At 45.1% G+C, this 18,480-nt stretch overlaps 1 protein-coding gene across 1 annotated transcript in view; it reads left to right on the forward strand.

Moving 5' to 3' along the window:
* Nucleotides 1-6,039, forward strand: part of efnb1 (ephrin-B1) — a 62,017-nt gene extending 55,978 nt beyond the window's left edge. Inside the window, exon 5 of the mRNA XM_022206857.2 lies at nucleotides 1,882-6,039. Coding sequence (XP_022062549.1) covers nucleotides 1,882-2,276 — 395 coding nt within the window. The 3' untranslated portion in view covers nucleotides 2,277-6,039. The remainder of the gene's footprint in view (nucleotides 1-1,881) is intronic.
* Nucleotides 6,040-18,480: the final 12,441 nt, after the last annotated feature.

Below are 18,480 nucleotides of genomic sequence, written 5' to 3' on the forward strand. Positions count from 1 at the left end.
GGAGACTCAAAGACACACTTTCTTTATTATATATCTTTTTAAGCCTCATTAGAATTGCAGATAAATGAAGATTAAAAGCAGAGATAATTGAAGGAGTCACTTGAGCCTCCTTGGATGCTCTGGGCCCTCCTTGTTTCCTGTTTTTACCAGCACCTTCATAGCGGCTCCCCACAAGAGGGACGGCTTCTTCTTTTCTTTTCTTTTTTTTTTATTAGATCACTCCCTACACAAACTTTTTGACTTACTCCACAACTTTGTTTGCCACAAACTTCCTCCAAGTACAGTCTGTTCTGCCTGTCCCAATGTGATAAGCTGTCCTCATTTAATAATTGCTTATTTGACATTAGTTACTCTATAAAAAGATTGCCTAATGTCACTTCTTCCCCTCTACCTGGGCTTCTACCTGTCTACCATTGTTAGATCAGTGATTATGTCAAGTGAAGAAGTGGAGGGTGGAATGAAGGACAAGCCAGTGTGGTTTGAGGGGTTGATATTTCAGGAATGAAATTTCTGACAGCCTCTCTCCGGCTCTGTGCAGCGCCCAGAATGTACGAAATTCCTCGAGCCTCTGATTTCAGCGATAAGGGCTAGAATTGGTAGCTCTCAGTGATGTCATTTGGTTGTGATAAGGCGTGCGGCGCAGCTATAGCCCCTCCTCAATAAATGCTTAAGTGCAAAAGTGGTCGGCCGAGTGCGGAAACACAGTCATTAGTGGGGATGGCAGTCTCCAGAGGTATGAGGGCTTTTGTGTGTGTGTTGGGGAGGGGAGGTCATGGACAGTAAAGAGGTGGTGGTGGTGGGAGAGGGGCGGGTGCTGCTCTTTGGCAGCAGCTGCATGCATACATGGAAAACAGATTTGGTTCTTCTCGGATTTCAGTCACTGGAGGAGCCAGCCATTCTCTTTCCCATCCAGTCACAGCCCCCCCTCCTCTTCATCCTGAACCCCCGAAACAAAAGGGATAAAATAAAATCAGATGTTCAGATATGCCCTCCTCATTTTTTTTTCATACTTCACTTGGCCTTTGCCATACAAAACGTGGCCCTGACATGTCAGACAACGTGCCCGGGCTCCAGTCTTATCGGAGCAGGAATCTTTGTTATGCTGAGTGATGACTACAGATTTCATTACGAGCCTATTTTTGATTGAGCTGATTCAATTAGATTACATCAATGAGGCTGTTAGTCATGTCGAGCAGACAACAAAACTGGGATGTGCTCGCAGTTGATTTAGGCACAGTTTAGGAACAGTTAAGATCTGTGTGACACACGACAGCGCCGGCTTACTGTAAATGTTCTGCAGTCTCTGAGGGACTATATGAAAATTACAGTGTTGGGGAGGGGTGAAATCCTATTTAACAAACACACAAGAACCTTGCGAGTGTTATTACTGTTTGCTTTGGACCTTGATTTGAAACACGCTGCAATACTACTTGCCTAAAATCTTATCAAGCAAACAAGCAAATATGTAAGAACACAGCTGCTTTATTTTTGAATGTAGTGCCATTAAAGTAAGTGATATTATAGTCATCAAATGACTGGAACAAGAACAGGCCCTGTGCCAAAGGATTTGTGAATTGCGATATTTTCATCCCATCCCCTTATCCTCCACACATGGCAAAATGCAGCTCCCCAGAGGACATGGAAACCAGATTTTTGATGTACCTATTTGATCTCCTTTAAATAATAAATCGCACAAATATAAAATATGAAATAAAAGTGAAATATGGGGCAAGGAAACATAAAAAAGTTACTCTCCTCCTTTCAGCAGAAGTACAAATTACAGCCCCCTCCCTTTTCTGACCCCGTGTTCCCCCATAATAATTATTTTTACAGTCCCTAAGCCCTTTCTCTTTCTCTTTCTCCTTTTATTTCTCCTTTTAGACACCATGAATCAGGACCAGTCTGGGTCCTCGGCAAACTCGGACAGCATTCTCAGCTCCAAAGTGGCCGTGTTCTCCGCCATCGGGGGCGGCTGCGTCATCTTCCTCCTGCTCATCCTCCTCCTCGTCATCCTGCTCATCAAGATGCGCAAGCGTGCCAGGAAAAACGCCCACTCGCAGCCCCGCCCCTCGGCGCTGTCGCTCAGCACCCTGTCCAATCCCAAGCTGCCGGGCGGCACGGCTGGCACGGAGCCCAGCGACATCATCATTCCGCTGCGGACAGAGAACAACTACTGCCCTCACTATGAGAAGGTGAGCGGGGACTATGGCCACCCAGTCTACATTGTCCAGGAGATGCCGCCGCAGAGCCCCGCCAACATCTACTACAAAGTCTGACACGCTTCGCACAAACCGGCGGCGGCACGGTCAAGAGAGAGAGAGGAAAAAAAGAGGAGCGCTTGATTTATGTTCTTGGGAAGGACACTTCCTTTTTGCATCTTGGGGGACTTGATGCCTCTTTCGAGCCCGTGTTATTTCTACCACCTGCTGCACAAATCTGGAGAAACACACGCACTGACCAGTAACCAGCGGGGTTATGAACTGACTGACGAGAGAGGTTTATTCTGTTTGTTTGGGTTGTCGTAACAATCCCCACCCTCCTCCCTCCTTACCTCCCTTCCTCACCTCCCACCCCATAGCGTCGTTACCCCCCCGCTGTGCTCTGACGGTGGGAGGCGGGGCAAACCAACAGATGGAACTTCTAGCTTCGTGGTTCGCTGTCCCTTTTTTTTTATTATTAAACGGACAGGATATAACTTATCTCAGTTCCCTGAAGTACAGTCCGTGCTACACCCAATTTAACACCACCATCCTAGCACACTAGCCAGGAACAGGCAGACACAGGCCCGAACGCCACTCAGCCTGCAGTTTGTGTGCGACAAAAAAAAAAAAAAATTAAAAAGTGCGTGTATGTGTGCGTCTCTGTGTGCGCGTGTGTTGGTCGGGGGCTCCGAGCTGGGCCGGAAAACTCTCCAGATAGCTCAGGTATCAGACACAGTGTGTGAAAATAATGTGTTCCTCTCCCTTCGCACCTCTGATGTTTGCCTTACTTACTATTTTTGATGGAGGATTTCCTTGAACCCTGATTCAGTTCACAAAGCAGTTGTATTTTGTTAGACTTTTCCTACAAGTGCACAATGTATAGAGTTGAATAGATCATCATTATCGCTCCATTGTCTCACCACCCATGTCATCCATCGCTTTTTTTCCCCTTAAAGTAGTACTTTGACCTGGACTGTTGGTGTCGAGGTGTGTGTGTGTGTTTGCAGGAATACTTCCTTCTCCACTGGTCTGATATGAGCTTTACCATTACTCTTGTATTTATGACCTACTTGTGTGTGTGTGTGTGTGTGTGTGTTTCAGGGTGTGTCTCTTGTGAGTGTGTCTGGGCATGTCCAGACCACTTTCTTTTTTTTTAAACTAGGAAGACTTATTGGCTTAAGGCTAGAACACTACGTTGCTGTATTGCAAGCTTCAAAAAAACAAGACGGACCGACTGATACGCCGACAGACAGACGAGATCAAGATCTTACAAAACCCTCTCAGTGCTCCAGTTGGCACCGGCTGAAGGCGTTATTGTGTCTGATGAGCTTTCAGGGTGATGGTTTTAAAGACAGCAGGCAGGTTGATATTTGTTTGTTCGAACTTCTAGTGTTACAGTGTACGCATCAAACGGTGAGTTTGGTGCCTGCTGCCTGGGCGAGGTGGGCGTAGGCTGGGCACTTGGCACTGATTGGCTGGCCTACATAGGTAGGATGCCCTATATATAAGTTGGACGGCGAGCTACGAGGCTGAACATTGGGATACAGTATAGTCGGATGCCAATTGGCTGCCATCTGTAGATGAGTCAGTGGAGTGCACAGTCAGTGGCGTCGCCAGCGTGTGACTAATCTATGTGCCATCTCCATGCCCACACTCACCAGCCGGGGAGAAGAGTGAGTGAGAGCGGCGGATAAAGGAGAAAATGTTCCTGTGACTTGGCTTTAACCTGAGAGGAAGATGGCGGTGGGGATAGGGGGGTGACGGGTGAGGCGGCGGCGGCAGTTGGACTGGAGGGTTATAGAGGTAGTTTAGCATTAATTTTTTTTCCCCCATCCTCTCACCAGTTGTGCTGTGAATAAAAATGCTGTGCAGAATATTCCTCAGTCAAGGTGTTCAGACGCTGCAGCCCAGCTATCACACAGCCCAGGGCGGCGACACAGGATTTACTGCAGCTGGACGCGCGTGCACGCCGAAGCTCGCTTTTTGGTTAAGGGGGGGAGGCGACGGCGTGCACAAGTAGGTGCTCATAAGTGCTTATTTGTGCTTATATGTGCAGTTTTCCCCCCCTCTCCTCTCTCTGTGCACGTGTGTGTCTGTGCGGCCGTACAGACTGGGACTGGAACTAGGTGCTCCAAACAGTGTGGCTGCCAAAGTACAGAGCGCTGCAGTCCCAGCTAATGATGTGTGAGAGGAGAGGGGAGCAGATAAGGACAGCCATTCCCCAGCACGCTAGACACGGGCTGACGTTTGACGCACATGTGCACACACACATACATACACCGAGACTGACGGGTCCAGGTTTTATCTCCGGCTGCGCTGACGGTTGATGTTTACTCACCGGCAGAGGCGCCTATCATCCGCCGCCACATACTATTGCCATCCACGGACAGACACTTGCTGAGTTAAAAGGCAGCCCCAGCTTGAAGACTCTGGGAGGACTCCAATGGCTTTTGCGTGTCGTTAACCTCAGAGTTAACAACCTAAACAGCTGCTTGTGCTTTTGTGGTCCCTGTGTTTTAACTCAGCATGCAGCCTTCAGTGGCCCTCTGTGAAACGCATCTAGATCAAATATTTTCGTTTCGGATCGTTGCGCATCCACTCACCTACACCAGCCGAGGGAGTCATTACCAGATTACCACAAACCATGTCTCATTTTCATTCATTTTAGTGACCACTTCTTAATGTTATTCAAAATTTTGGGGAGGAAGAAGAAAAAACATTAAAAGGAGATAACAGAGAAATGTAAATATATGGATAGAGCCCAATTTTAAGATGTAATTTCACCTGAACACTGCTCATTAAAGAAAAATTTAAGATTAGATTTTTGTAATGGAGGATGTTTGTAAATAGCTGTCTTTTTAAATTGTGTTTTGTATGGAATCCTTGCATTTTTTGTCTCTGCAATATGTTTTTATTTTCTTTTTCCTTTAGAGTTAACTGAATATTGCAACGGTCACGAGCTGTCTTTTTTCGCAGCGTCCAGTATTGTCAAAAAAACGTCTTTGTTACCACTCGTGTTTTAAAAAAATAATAAGTAACTGGGGTTCAGAGTTTTTTTTATTACATTGCCATTCAACAGGAATTTCTAGTTGCTCAGAAACTGTTCAGGACTGTAGCTTTGTCACAGAGTGGCTTTGAAATGGATAGGTCGCTGAAACTATGAATGATAAGGCCCCCCTTTTCCCTGTTGGAGGCAGCACTTAACTCTGCGTATGAAGACTGTGTTATTCCACTGCCTTTGAGTTACCTACACCTTCCACTCCATTATGAGATGTAACAAAAACATTTTTGGTCCACGAAGATGAATCTTTTCACAGTTTTAATAAGTCTATCGGGCCAGACGGAGAGAGAGAAGCGGGGAGATGAAAAGAAACGAAGCCATGTATGAGAGTATGACCGTACTGCGCTCACCAATAAATCATCTGGTTTACACCACTCATTATCTCCCAGGCGGTCCTTTGTTTTAAAGATGCTCTCTCCTTCTCTTTCTCTCCCTCCGCCCCTCTCCTTTGTCATCCCTCCCTTCCTAATTTAGCACAAGGATGTTGGTCGCTCATGCTATGAGCCTCACCGTAGGTTGATTTCTGCTGTTTGTTCAAAGCCACAGTATTATTTTTCAATATGCATGTGTAAGAAAAAAACCTGTTGAATTTGTTTCCCTTTTGTTTGAATCACAGCTGTCAAGTTTTGTTATTTTATTTTACTTTTCGCCATTCACTTTTTCTTTTTTTTTTTGCCGCTTCTCAGCGTAACCTGTTGGCACCAGCTACAATGGAAATAACGTTCCACCAGTTTGGAAACTACCGCATATTGATAAATAAAATTTTTTCCCATGGAACTTGGTCTGGAGTGATGTTCTTCCTCTTCCTTCCCTGTTTTTACACCTTTGAGCTTTGTGAATGTGAGTGAAAGATTCTCATTTCCCGTCTCACTGACCACCTTGGTACATGGTGGGAGCATCAACCAGCCGCCCACGCGCACAGCATTTCCCTCCCAGCCCCCCTAAACCCTCACCTCAGGGGTCAGTGCTGCACAGATGGGTTTGTTCTGATACATTAGTCAGATTGAAATCACAACCAGGCTTCATAAATTCATATTCGGGGAGTACGGACACGCCTTTTTGCATAGTAACTAATACCCGTATCAACCCGCTCTGCCCTGGTGTCCTCCAAAATTACATTTCTTCATACATGATTAAATCTGATTGGCCGCACTCGGCATTTCCATTGCGTTTTGTCTGAAATTACAGTCTGCATTTATCCGACTGAGGAACAAACTCCAAGTCCTCTGTGAAAGCAGAGATGGCATGAAATGTTATTAAAGTGATTGGGCATTTTCTCTGACAAACACATCAGTGTTTGTGGGCACGGCTTCTCATGTGGCTTGATGATGTGAGCAGAGACAGAGTGGGCGAGTGAAGAGACTGATGGCAGGAGAAAGAAAAAGTCAGGGCAATGAGACATGATGTGCCTGTGGCTTCACTGGCCCCCCCCACATACCCCACTAGCCCCCCTCGTCGCCCCCCTCACTGTTTCGCTCGGTGCCCCGGGGCAAGTACGTTCATCTGGTTTCCTGGCTCGGTCCCGAGACGCCCCCGTATATCCACGTTACTGTGGGTTTATTAAAACCTTCCCCCCACTGAGCTACTGTGTGCGACTGCATGTCTTTTCTGTGTTTGCGACTGTTCGTGTTTGTGTGTGTGTGTGTGTGTGTGTGTGTGTGTGTGTGTGTGTGTGTGTGTGTGTGTGTGTGTGTGTGTGTGTGTGTGTGTGTGTGTGTGTGTGTGTGTGTGTGTGTGTGTGTGTGTGAATTTGCCAAAGGGGTCTTCTGTTGCTCTACAACAGCATCACAGAAAGTATGGAAAAAATACTGTTGCAGCATGCACTGCAGCATTTTTTACTCTGCATTTCTTTGCAAAATGTCTCCTCTAGATCCCTATTTAGTCAGATCTTGGCTTCGTATTCATATAGAGCGTGTTGCTGCATCATTACAAAACTCCTAAGCGGCCTTCAATGATCATCAAGGGGTGAACCTTTTGATTACTTTAATTTTTGTCTGTTTACTTGTCAGCAGCTGAAACACCCTCCTGAGTTTTCGCTGGGTGTAAGCAAGCGCAATTCTTCACATTGTTTTTTTTTTTGCGTTTTTTAATCGCGTAACATGGTGGCTCACATGTCTTTATAGATGAAACAAGTCACCTGGGAAAGCAACAGCTGCCAGCAGTTTGTAGTGGCTTGGGAACAATTTAACTTACACACTCATTTCCATCCATGACTGTGAATACTAATTGAGTAAAGAACTTCCAAAAGAAACCCATTTTTTCCCTCCTCCTTAGTGTGCAGTTATTCTAACGGTTTGTAATGTGGAAAAGACTTAAATTACAGCAGATTATCCAAGAGTCACTTTTGAGGCTTTGAGGCCTTTGAGCAAATTTGCAGTTTTATTTGTGAAACGGTGTTGAACTTTGATAATATAAATTCATAGTGTGCCGCCAACATAGTAATTATTATCAAGCTGATGTAAAATAAATGAGAGCAGGGGCTTATAAGGTGAAGGAACTTAGATTAATGGAGCTTTTTGTGGTGCATTATTCATTTTAGATTGCACTTGTGGTGGTTGTTTGCCTCAGATGATCACCAACTGGTTGCGCATTTGCATACTTTACTTCTCATTTTGTTTGCTGCTACACCAGTGCCTGCGAGGCAAGTCATTTCCAGTTCTGACAAGGCCAGGAGGCCAGCAGAGCCTGTGAAGCCACAGATGGAAAATAAAGTTGGGGGAAGTAAAGTGATAGCTAACCAGATGAAGGAAGGAATTCAAGAACACTGGTACCATTCCTTTAAACGGTGTAAGTTGGCACCACATCTTAGTTTCCCCTCACGTTACTTCACACACTCGGCTCCCACACAAAATCTGCTGCATGTGCAGACACTACCCTTGATCTGTTGAAGCAAGCAAGTTCAAACTCTGCAACTTCTCAACTGTGACCAGGCATCCAAAGGGAAAGTCTGTCAATATGGCTCTTAAGTGATTTGGTGTGCAGCCTCCTAATGTTTTTTCATGCGGGGTGGGATCATGCAGGAGACTCGTAACTCACACCAAAATCAATATGACATGCTATGGGACATGTTCTTTCTCATGTAATGTACATATACATATTTAATGAGTTAATGCATCACTCACCATTCATGAATAATGCAGGCCCGCTAATGCCTTTCATCAAATGCTGCTCATCAAATATCAAGCAGATTTTTGGTAAATCTTCAGGGCTGCGGAGGAAACCTGAGACGGCACAAAGAAATGGAAACTGAGTGGAGGAAAAAACCATGAAAGGGAGAATTCATTAGTCAAACGGTAACATATAGATCATACATGAAAGGGCTAATTAATGGGATTCAAATTCCAATCAGTGGGGGGAACTATATCTAAACAACGCTCCTCTTTAATCCCTCAGAGGGGCAGGAAATTCCAGTCAGGCATCTCGCTTCTTTTGGGCTATGGTATGCTTCAATTTTATGTGTCATTACAAACACGCACACACTCGCACACAGCCGTCAGCCATATATTGATGGCGTTGTTATGACCAGAACATGCCTGATCAGGCCTGGGCCGTGGCAGAGATCCAGGTCTGACCGAGACTCATCAATCATACAGAGAGTGAGAGAACCAAAAGAGACCTGCACGCGTACAAAACACACACACTTGCAGCAGAAATAGCTGTGGCGGCTGGCTGCTGGGTCACAGGTGTGGAGACCAAGCAAGAAAGTGGGAATTATTCCCTTTTCTTTTTCTCCCTCCCCGCCTCCCTTTTAAAGAGAAACAGCTCTCCCTCCCTGTCGCCCTCCCTCCCATTGCCTTTGAAAACATCCCATTTCCATCCACATTTCCTTCACCCAATTTAAAGCCCACACTTCATTCGCCCCCTCAGCATCACCACCCCGCTCCTCCTCCGTCTCCTACTCTCAATTAGGCCATGCCTCGAATCTCAGGCATTATCTCTGCTGGCCATTTATATAACATGACTCCAAAACGCATTTGCACAGTTTTCCAATTACAGTATTATGCCTTGAAGCTTTGGTTCCTTCTGTCTCTCTCATTTCCCCTCTTTCACTCAAACTGCTCTTGAAGTTTAACACTACAAAAGAGTTACCCCTGCAAAGACACACACACATTTCTACTTTTATGTGATGGCCTTGTTTTCAGTTTTTGTTGGGGTTCTTTTTTCTTTTTTTTTGGTTATGCACTATTGGTTTTTATTTTTAAGCTACATCAAGAATTCATGTCGCGACCCTGGCAGACTGACAGGTTAGGTGAAAGTCAAAAAACTTGCAATAATAAATCCTGAATTAAAGTCTGACTGCAAAGCCTGCAAATTTTGAATCAAAATGTGAGAATATTCAGCGAACCCCAGAAACAACTGAAGAGGAGCTGGAGAATTTGATAACAGTGACTGAGTGTGTGAAATAAAAATCTCAAAATGCTGAATAAAAATTGGAGAGCACTGAAAGAAATGAATGAAAGGCAGAAGAAAACTAACTGAAAATAAAAATACCGTGAATCACCGAGCAACGATCCAAGAATTTCTCTGTGGCTCTGAGGACGATAGATAGATAGATAGATAGATAGATAGATAGATAGATAGATAGATAGATAGATAGATAGATAGATAGATAGATAGATAGATAGATAGATAGATAGATAGATAGATAGCCTCTGCATATTACACAGAAAATGAGAAAATACCCAATATTACCTTAAGAAAATTAAAGGAAAACTTGATAAAATTGAAGAAATACATCTAAATTCTAAGCAAAAATGCAGGTTAACATGAAAATACTGAATATGACACTTTTAAAGCAAGGGTGAAAATATTAAAATACAATACTACATGAAAATGCGAGAATATTGAATGAAAATAAACTTTTATTGATCTGGGATCTTTCTGCATGAAGTTTGCATGTTCTCCCTGTGCATGCGTGGGTTTTCTCCAGGCACTCCGACTTCCTCCCACAGTCCAAAACTATGCTGAGGTTCATTGATTACTCTAAATTGCCCGTAGGTGTGAATGTGAGTGTGGTTGTTTGTCTGTATATGTAGCCCTGCAACAGACTGGCGACCTGTCCAGGGTGTCCCCTGCCTTCGCCCGAGTCAGCTGGGATAGGCTCCAACACCCCCGCGACCCTAGTGAGGATAAAGCGGTGTATAGAGAATGGATGGATGGATGGATGATTGCATTAAACTCAATTACACTAAAATTAGCTTCTTGAATAAGAACCCGAGTCTCTGTAGCTAAAATCAAAGTATAATGATTAAAATTGGGAGGATAGAAATCAAAAACCTGAGAATATTTAATCAGAACTTTAAATGCAAGTGTGTAGAAGCTGAGAGTTTTGCAAACGCACAACAAAAACCGGACAAAAACATACAAACTAGCAAGCATTTAATGACACACATAGCGCACATAACTGTATTCGTTATCATTATGGAGTTGCCACCTTTGATGTCTGTTTATACTGTAAAAACAAAATGCTAACCAATTCGTAATAACATGCTGTAAGTAGTCCATAGTCACATGTGCCCTTTTATCCCTGCAGCGACAGTAGAGGCATTCATCTGTGTGTTGGCTTTTCACAGCAGTCTGAATCTTGTAGTTACAGTCATTAAGCGGACCTTAACGCCGTTTGGTACCCGTAAGTGAAAACTGTCCGTTATGATTACAAAGAGCTGCACTTCCGGTCTCTCCAGGGTGGCCACTGAGAGCTGACTGGCCTATTGTATCAGTTGCTGGAAACCCAAGCCAATGCAAGCGTCGCTGACCACCCATCTGCAAACTAAGTGACCTAAATACTGGGCAACATCTGTGGGGGCAGCGGCGGTGCGTGCTGACGGATGGAGTGTGTGTGTGTGTGTGTGTGTGTGTGTGTGTGTGTGTGTGTGTGCGTGTCAGTGTGTTCCTGGAGAGAGAAAAAAATCAGTTTGACAACGACTGTGTCAGAATAATAACGTCGCTCAGTCAGTGGCGCAGCGAAGGATCTCTCAATGTCACCCGACTTGAAGAGAGCAAAACAGACCTTTTATGCCGTCGCTTTTCAGCTTAAGAGACAAATTCACAGCAAAACACCCAGCTGAGAAATTTAAAAAAAAAAACTGAGAAGAGCAGTCGGGAAGCATCATGAGCGAGTGCAGACATGCTTTTGTGTTTTCCTGCAATGCTGTGGCTGCACAGCGGTTGACAGGATGCATTAGAGAATCCCTCAGTGAAGGCTGACTGACCTAAACATGTGACCTAAGTGCTGCCCCAGTTTTAAGACTGCCACATGAGATCGAGAACATTTCACTCATCTGTGTTTCGTTACTGGCTCCAGACCAGCACGCTCTGCCGTTTAGATTTTTGGGGATGACCTACAGTACAGCACATATTACCTCCCCCACCATCACCTTTTCTTTCCTCCCTTTTTTTTGCAGCAGTAAGAGCAGCTTTGGGGGAGCATTGTTACTGGGGCAACTAGTTTTCCCACACGCAAGCTGACATCAGTGAGACATCAGTGGATCGTGGGGGGTAGCTGAATATTCATGAAGGGCAGGGACCCATTTCAGCCCAGTGAACACTCCCTCCCTCCCCTCTCTGACTCACACACACACATAGTTCAGTCACAAAATCATACTCACACAAGAAGTGCGAGGACTTGTTCCATACCAGCAGGCACATACTCATCTCACGCCTCACTGCACTCATTCATATCAAAAGCGCATGCTCATTACATACAACAGCAGAACACACACACACGCACATACACAATCCAGCCATTAGCCTTCATGCAACTCATCTAACTTGACTTCTCCTATAAAGATATGATAAACATTTGAACAATATCTCTTAGCAGCAGCTGCTTATGAATCCATTAGCTGAGTAAGTGTGTTTCTTGTTTCATTATAAAATAACTGCTTAAAAATGGCTCAAGGCTAAATCTGCCATGTGCACAAAAAAAATGCAATGAGAAGAGACAGCTCTGCTTTGAACAGATGGTTCGTAGCAGCGGCTAACAGCTGGATTCATGTTTCCTTTTCATGCAGACATTGTTTGACATCGTGATTATTAAGCAGGCCCATTTCAGAGTCGCTCCTCCTCTGTGTTATTCTGATATTGGTATGCAAAGGTGGCCGCGAGAGGAGGAGGAGTGGACGGTGCGATGAGAGGATAGACTTGGATGTGATGAGAGGCTGAGGGCAGTCAGTCAGTCTGGACGTTTGGCACAGAGACAGCAGATTCCATTTCCATGCCAATCTGCCTTGTCTCTTTCTGAATCAGACTTGACCTTCACAGGCTGATGACTCCAGAGGCCTGGGACCGGGAGACGCTTTCTGCTTAAAACCAGATACACACACACACACACACACACACACACACACACACACACACACACACACACACACACACACACACACACACACACACACGCCCGCTGAGATATGTTACAGGAATAGGAAAAACATTCCCCCTTCTGTGCACTCTCATTCATGTTTGCGCACATGCAGCCATAAGTTGAAACGCACACAAAAGCTTAAGTCAGTGGAAGAAAGTCTCCACTATGATTTACTGTAAAGGAGTGATACAAAGGATTGAAATGAGACCAGATCGTCTTTAGAGAGCCAACCCTCAGCGCAGATGGCTCTGTTTTTCATCTTCCCTCTCATGAGATCTCATTTTCTGTGCTCTGTTCAGCAAATTCACTGTTTTTTACCATTTGAGTTTGTTTCCATAAAACACCAACAGAATCCAGTTCAACAAAACAAATAACAAACAAAACAAATGACTCTCCAGAGGTTCTTTTTCTTCCTCTTGCAGGTTTCGAAAACTCCCCTCTCCTCCTCCTCCTCCTGCTTCTCCTGCATCTACAGCTACAGGCACCCGAGGTCGCAGCTCCCCAGCACCCGTCCTGTCTGCCCTGCTTGTGTTTGTGTTTAAAGTCAGACTAAAATAGACCTTTACAAGTCGCCTAATGAAAGTGACTCGAGGCCCTCTGGTTAATTGACCACCTTTAATGAGTGTCAAACTGCACCGGTCATTAGACGGGGGGTTGCTACGGGTCACCGCTGGGGTGAGACGGAAAGAAAGGAAGTGAAAGCAGAGAGGGGAAAGACAGAAAACAGGTAGGCAGTAAAATAGCAGGAATTCCTATGCTTGTTCTCAGCTCTGCATTGCCGTACTGTTTGTTTGTATGCGAACAGTGGGATGAACAGCGTGAATGCATTTGTTAATGTGCACAGCCTTAGGGCAGCACCTGTCCTGCTAACAATCCCTGATATTATGTTGAAAACAGTGGCCATATGGGTGGAAATTCTTTCATATCTACTATTCTACACACTCCATCCTTCATGTCTCCACCAACCTGCCTCAGCAGCAGCTGGCACCTCTTTCTACAACCAAATCTAATAAACAAGCCAGGGAAAATAGAAAAATATTCCTTGTTTTTTGCATAAGCGTGCCGGGCTGTGTGTCGTTTTCCATCCCTCCCTTATGATTTAGAAACCTGAGGCAGTAAATGACCACTATCATCCAGTCTGTTACCACTGATAGGGACGAGATTCCGGCTTTTATATGTTTTGTCATGATCATGAAAATCTCTTTAAAAAGCACAAATTTTCAGCTGATGACCTCGTTTGAAAAGCAGATTGCAAACAAACAATGTCCTTGTCCTTTATTTTGTGTACTGTACAAACGCTCCTCAAGGGTACGCACAGACCCCCTCATACATGTGCAGACACTTGCACACACGCACACCTAAACCCCTCGTGTTATTGGATTGAAATTGAACCCACCGCACATTTCCTCGGGGTATTGATTTAATCAACTGTGCATCATGTTGAGACCCGTATCATCTGATGCAACACACACCACCAGCAGCAAAAAGAAGCGATCCATCACCATTTAGCTGGACAGGCCCTTGTAGTCTAAACACGGAACCATTACGCATGGTTTAACATGGACACTTTGACCTCTGGGAGGTGACAAGGTCAATGACATCATTAGACAGGAGTCAGTCTGTGTGCCGGAGCGAGACTAATTGCTATCAGACCTCAATCACAACTAATAACTGCTGAGATTTGTTTCGATACTCATATTATCCACTTCTAATATCCTGACAGATTTGTTGTCATTTCCACACCAACACAGGGAGAAGACAGTTTGCACCTCATTTTAGGTTTGTTGCTACGGTAGCTCAGTAGATCCCTTTATCCTAAGGCTCTGTTAGTCTATTCAAAGGTACCTAAGCTTACAAAATAGCTAGAGGGTGATTTCCCGCACACAGATAAAGCCCAGACTTGAAAATCACTTTCAAAGCAGACTCTCATCTGGAGTTGCTTTGAAGCCCAGGAGAAGAGCTTGCAAATGTTACGCATGGGAACTGAAATTCTCTTGGGTCTAACAGAAATATTGAGACTTTATTATCTCCACTTTTAGCCTGTAGTCTGGCCCGGTGCCGCGGTTCACATCTGCGGTCCGGGTTCTTGTCGCACCGACCTGGGCTAGCCCTGGAGGCGCCACACACAGCCTCGCCCATCACAGCTTTGTCAGCGACCTCACTGGACCGTGAACAGAGGCAGACCACTCCGGAATGTCGGCCGAGTCGGCATCGACCTCAGCACTCAAATGGACGAGCACACAGATGAGCACATGCAAAGACACACACACACACGCATGCGTGCACAGAGTAACCTGATCCAATGACACAGGAGCTGCCTCAGTGTGCGGCTAACTGCCTTATCTCCCTCTGGCCGCGCTCCTCTTTCCTCTCAACATTCTTTCAGGTATTTGGCCGAGACCTTTTCTCTTTGTCTGCCCTTTTCAAAGACCTGCTTTATGCTGGGAGCCCTCCAGACGTAGTGCTGCAATCTCCTCACTGCCTCCCTCTCTCTCTTTCTTTCTATCGCTTTCTCTCTGCCCACACATCTCTCAGACTTGCTTCCTCACTTTTCTCTCCCCCCTACAATGTCTCACGTCCCTCTCTCCTCCGCTCTAATTTCCCCCCTGCTATCCCAGCACAGAATTGAAGATACAATGCCACCTGTGCTGAGTCCCAGAAGTGGGTGTTTGTGTGAAAGAGATGGAGAGAAAGAGGAGGAGGTGGATGGAAGTCTGGCGATCAGTCAGAAGTGGACTAAGGTTAGACTAATGGGACCTACAGGCCGGGTCTTTGTAATGGCGCGAGAATGGCCCCATTTCAAGAGACAGGTGGAGTGTTTCTGGATGCATATTGCAGCAGATCTCAATCAGTGTGCATCTCTGAGAGGCCTTCCAGCATCTTCAAATCCACTAGACTAATCTGTCATGGGATAACTGACTAGAGTGATCACACTTCAGAGAGCAATTGCACCCTGCTACCTACACAGATGCTCTTTCCTGAGGTGATCTATGGATTTCTTTTCGCCCCGGCTCCTATATGGACACAATCAACACAATACCTGTGCAGCTTTTGGAGAGCTTTCGGACTAATCAGCTCTGACAAGTGGAACAAAACAATTTAATACAGAGCTGATTTCACATCTGAGCGGCTCGTCATTTACATAAGCTTTTCACAGTCTGCTCACTGAGCTGCGACAGGCATGTGGTGCGCCCGGAGAGACCGGAAGGCTGCTCCAAATATTCTGCCCCCTCTCTGTCTGACCTCACCAAGGAGAATGCTACACATGCACCAGTACATGCAAAGACTCATTAGGATACACATGTGTGCGGATTTTAGCCGCACAGTTTCCAACTCACACCGATGCACACACTCTTTTAGTGTCCTGTGGTTAGCAGAGAGAGGAAGCAGTGGCGCGTCTCTGTGCTGACTTAATGTCTTTTAACAGTTTGGCTCGAGGACCAGGGGTTGGTCAGAGCTGAGCTAAAGCCAAAACTGGGCCTGATCATCTGTGACGGGAAGAAAAAAAACCTGAGGCAAAGAGTGTGTGTGCGCCTGAGATGTGTGTATCCACTCTATCGCTCTCCTCTCATTTTCTCTGTTTCAGTGTGTGTGTGTGTGTGTGTGTGTGTGTGTGTGTGTGTGTGCAGATGTGTGTGAGACGCTTCGCTTGGTAGAAGCTACAGGGGGCAGAAACACCAGCGGACTGAATTACCCTGGACAAAGCCATTGACAGAGGCATTAAAGTGACAATGGAATATTTACAGCACGCAGCGCTGATTCACTCTGCCGCCTAATATGCAGCACATCAATATCCTGGAGAATGCTTGTAGCACACTGCAGTGCATCGTGGTGGAAATTAGCCTGGTGTACAGTATGCACATATTCACACATATACACACGCAGGAGTGAGGGGGGCGGGGGGGGACACTACTAACTGGCGCTGACTTGAAGGCAAACGGGGAGGGATTGGAAGCAGAGCGGAGAGGGGGAAATAACTGCTGCTCTGCTTGAGTAAGTTCCTCTCAGTGCTGAGGAGAATAGATTCCTGTGTCCCCTTGCAGAGACCTACCTCTCAGGTGGCCTACAGGACACCAAGTCACCTTGTCATTTAATATCAGACACAGTAGAACAGCTGTACCTTACGAGCGTCCACGCTTGTGGGGATTGGTGGCATAATTGCATGCGGTTTTGTGCGAGTGTGCTCATGCATGTTTGGAAATGATTTGAGGATCATTGCCCGAAGGCCCCGGGTTCCCCAGACCCGCAGAGCACCTCAGAAAAATCTGCATCAGATCACACAAACATGTCATTCAGTTTGCTAGCTTTCCTCCCCAACCGCTAACCGCTGGTCTGTTCCCCGTATTCACAGCCAGTTAGATCATGCTCACATGTGCGACAGACCCTCTCTCCTCCTGTCTCAGTTTCACAGTCCAGAGCTGCTGAAATAGCCAACATATGTTTGGAAAATGAATGTGCAGCGCAGAGGTCAAACAGTTAGGCCGTGCACAGCTCTGAGCTCATTTAGTAAAGTACAGACGTATACTTAGCTTGATTATGAAAGTATTTCTAGTCTTATGAAAGTCTGTGCTGGTTTTTAAATATTTTATATCATTCATAATTCACAAGCCCTGGAAAATTAAGAGCACTTACAATGGTTGTAATTTGAGAGAAGAAACAAGTCGGTGGGGTGCTGCATGCCGACAGTGATGTATTTACACAGCACTGATTAGAAATGTACAAACAGCTATGTTACATGCATTAGAGGGGAAATAGAGACTGATATATTGCATTTGGGCATACAACGTATGGCACTGAAGTGTTGAAATACACTGAACTGTGGTCCAGGAGTGGTGTAAAAAATGGGCCAATTTCTACAGTTTTTGGCATTGAACCTACACTGCAAGGAGATATAGGAAAAGTATCTGCAGTCTTTATGCAGTGGAACATTATGTGTTAAACCATGACTTCCTATTCACTTATTGTTACAGTAACTGTGCACGGCAAAAATTCCTTTCTACACACAAGGAAAATCCTGCATAATGATGGAAATTTTATAGCATCAAACAGAACTAGTTCTTAACAGGTTATGTGAAACTAACCTCGATGAAAACCACTTGTAATCTTCCACAAATAGAAACCCACAATGCCACAAATATTAGAAACAGAGATTGTCTGTTTTCTCTGGCAGCTCTGTTTTTTTTTTTTGTTTGTTTGTTTTTTTGCAGACGTACCGTGACGTAACACGTCCGTGCACACGGTCAGAGGTGTTTGAAAGATGAAAACAGGAAGAGCAAGGGTGGTGTGGAGAAGGTAAGAATTAAAAAGAGGAAAGCTCTGGACGCAGCCGAATGTGCAGAAATTGGAAACTTTTTCACTAAAGCTAGCGGTTTGAAACGACAAATGAGGACGAGGAAACGGATACGGACTTTGTTGAACTTTGCAAACCACCGTTCAAGTTAATTATCAAATCAATTAATTGTGTGTCATTGTGGCGTAAAACATAACATTATATAATTTAAATAATAGTATGATGTGACCACATAACTGGGAAACTTTGTCCTGTAGTCCTCAGAGTCAGAAGAAAGATCCAGCACCAAGCAGCAGCCAAGAGCCCACAAGTCCAGAGTGGGAGGTAGGATTGTTCATTGAGTGAATATTATTAAAATGAATATAATGAAGAGTCTGGTGTAGACCTGCTCAATATGAGAAGTACCCTGAGATGCGAGATGATTCAGCTCTACATTAATGAAACTGACCTGACGGCTTTGTAAAAAGGAGAGATTTGTGCTGAGAATTTTGACCATTTTAAAAATGTGATTTAGGCAGAGCCAATAGTGATGAGGGGATGACTGCTGTCAGTATGAAGGAACAGG

This window comes from Acanthochromis polyacanthus, chromosome 10 (genome assembly GCF_021347895.1).
Source record: "Acanthochromis polyacanthus isolate Apoly-LR-REF ecotype Palm Island chromosome 10, KAUST_Apoly_ChrSc, whole genome shotgun sequence".
Taxonomy (NCBI): Eukaryota; Metazoa; Chordata; class Actinopteri; family Pomacentridae; genus Acanthochromis; species Acanthochromis polyacanthus.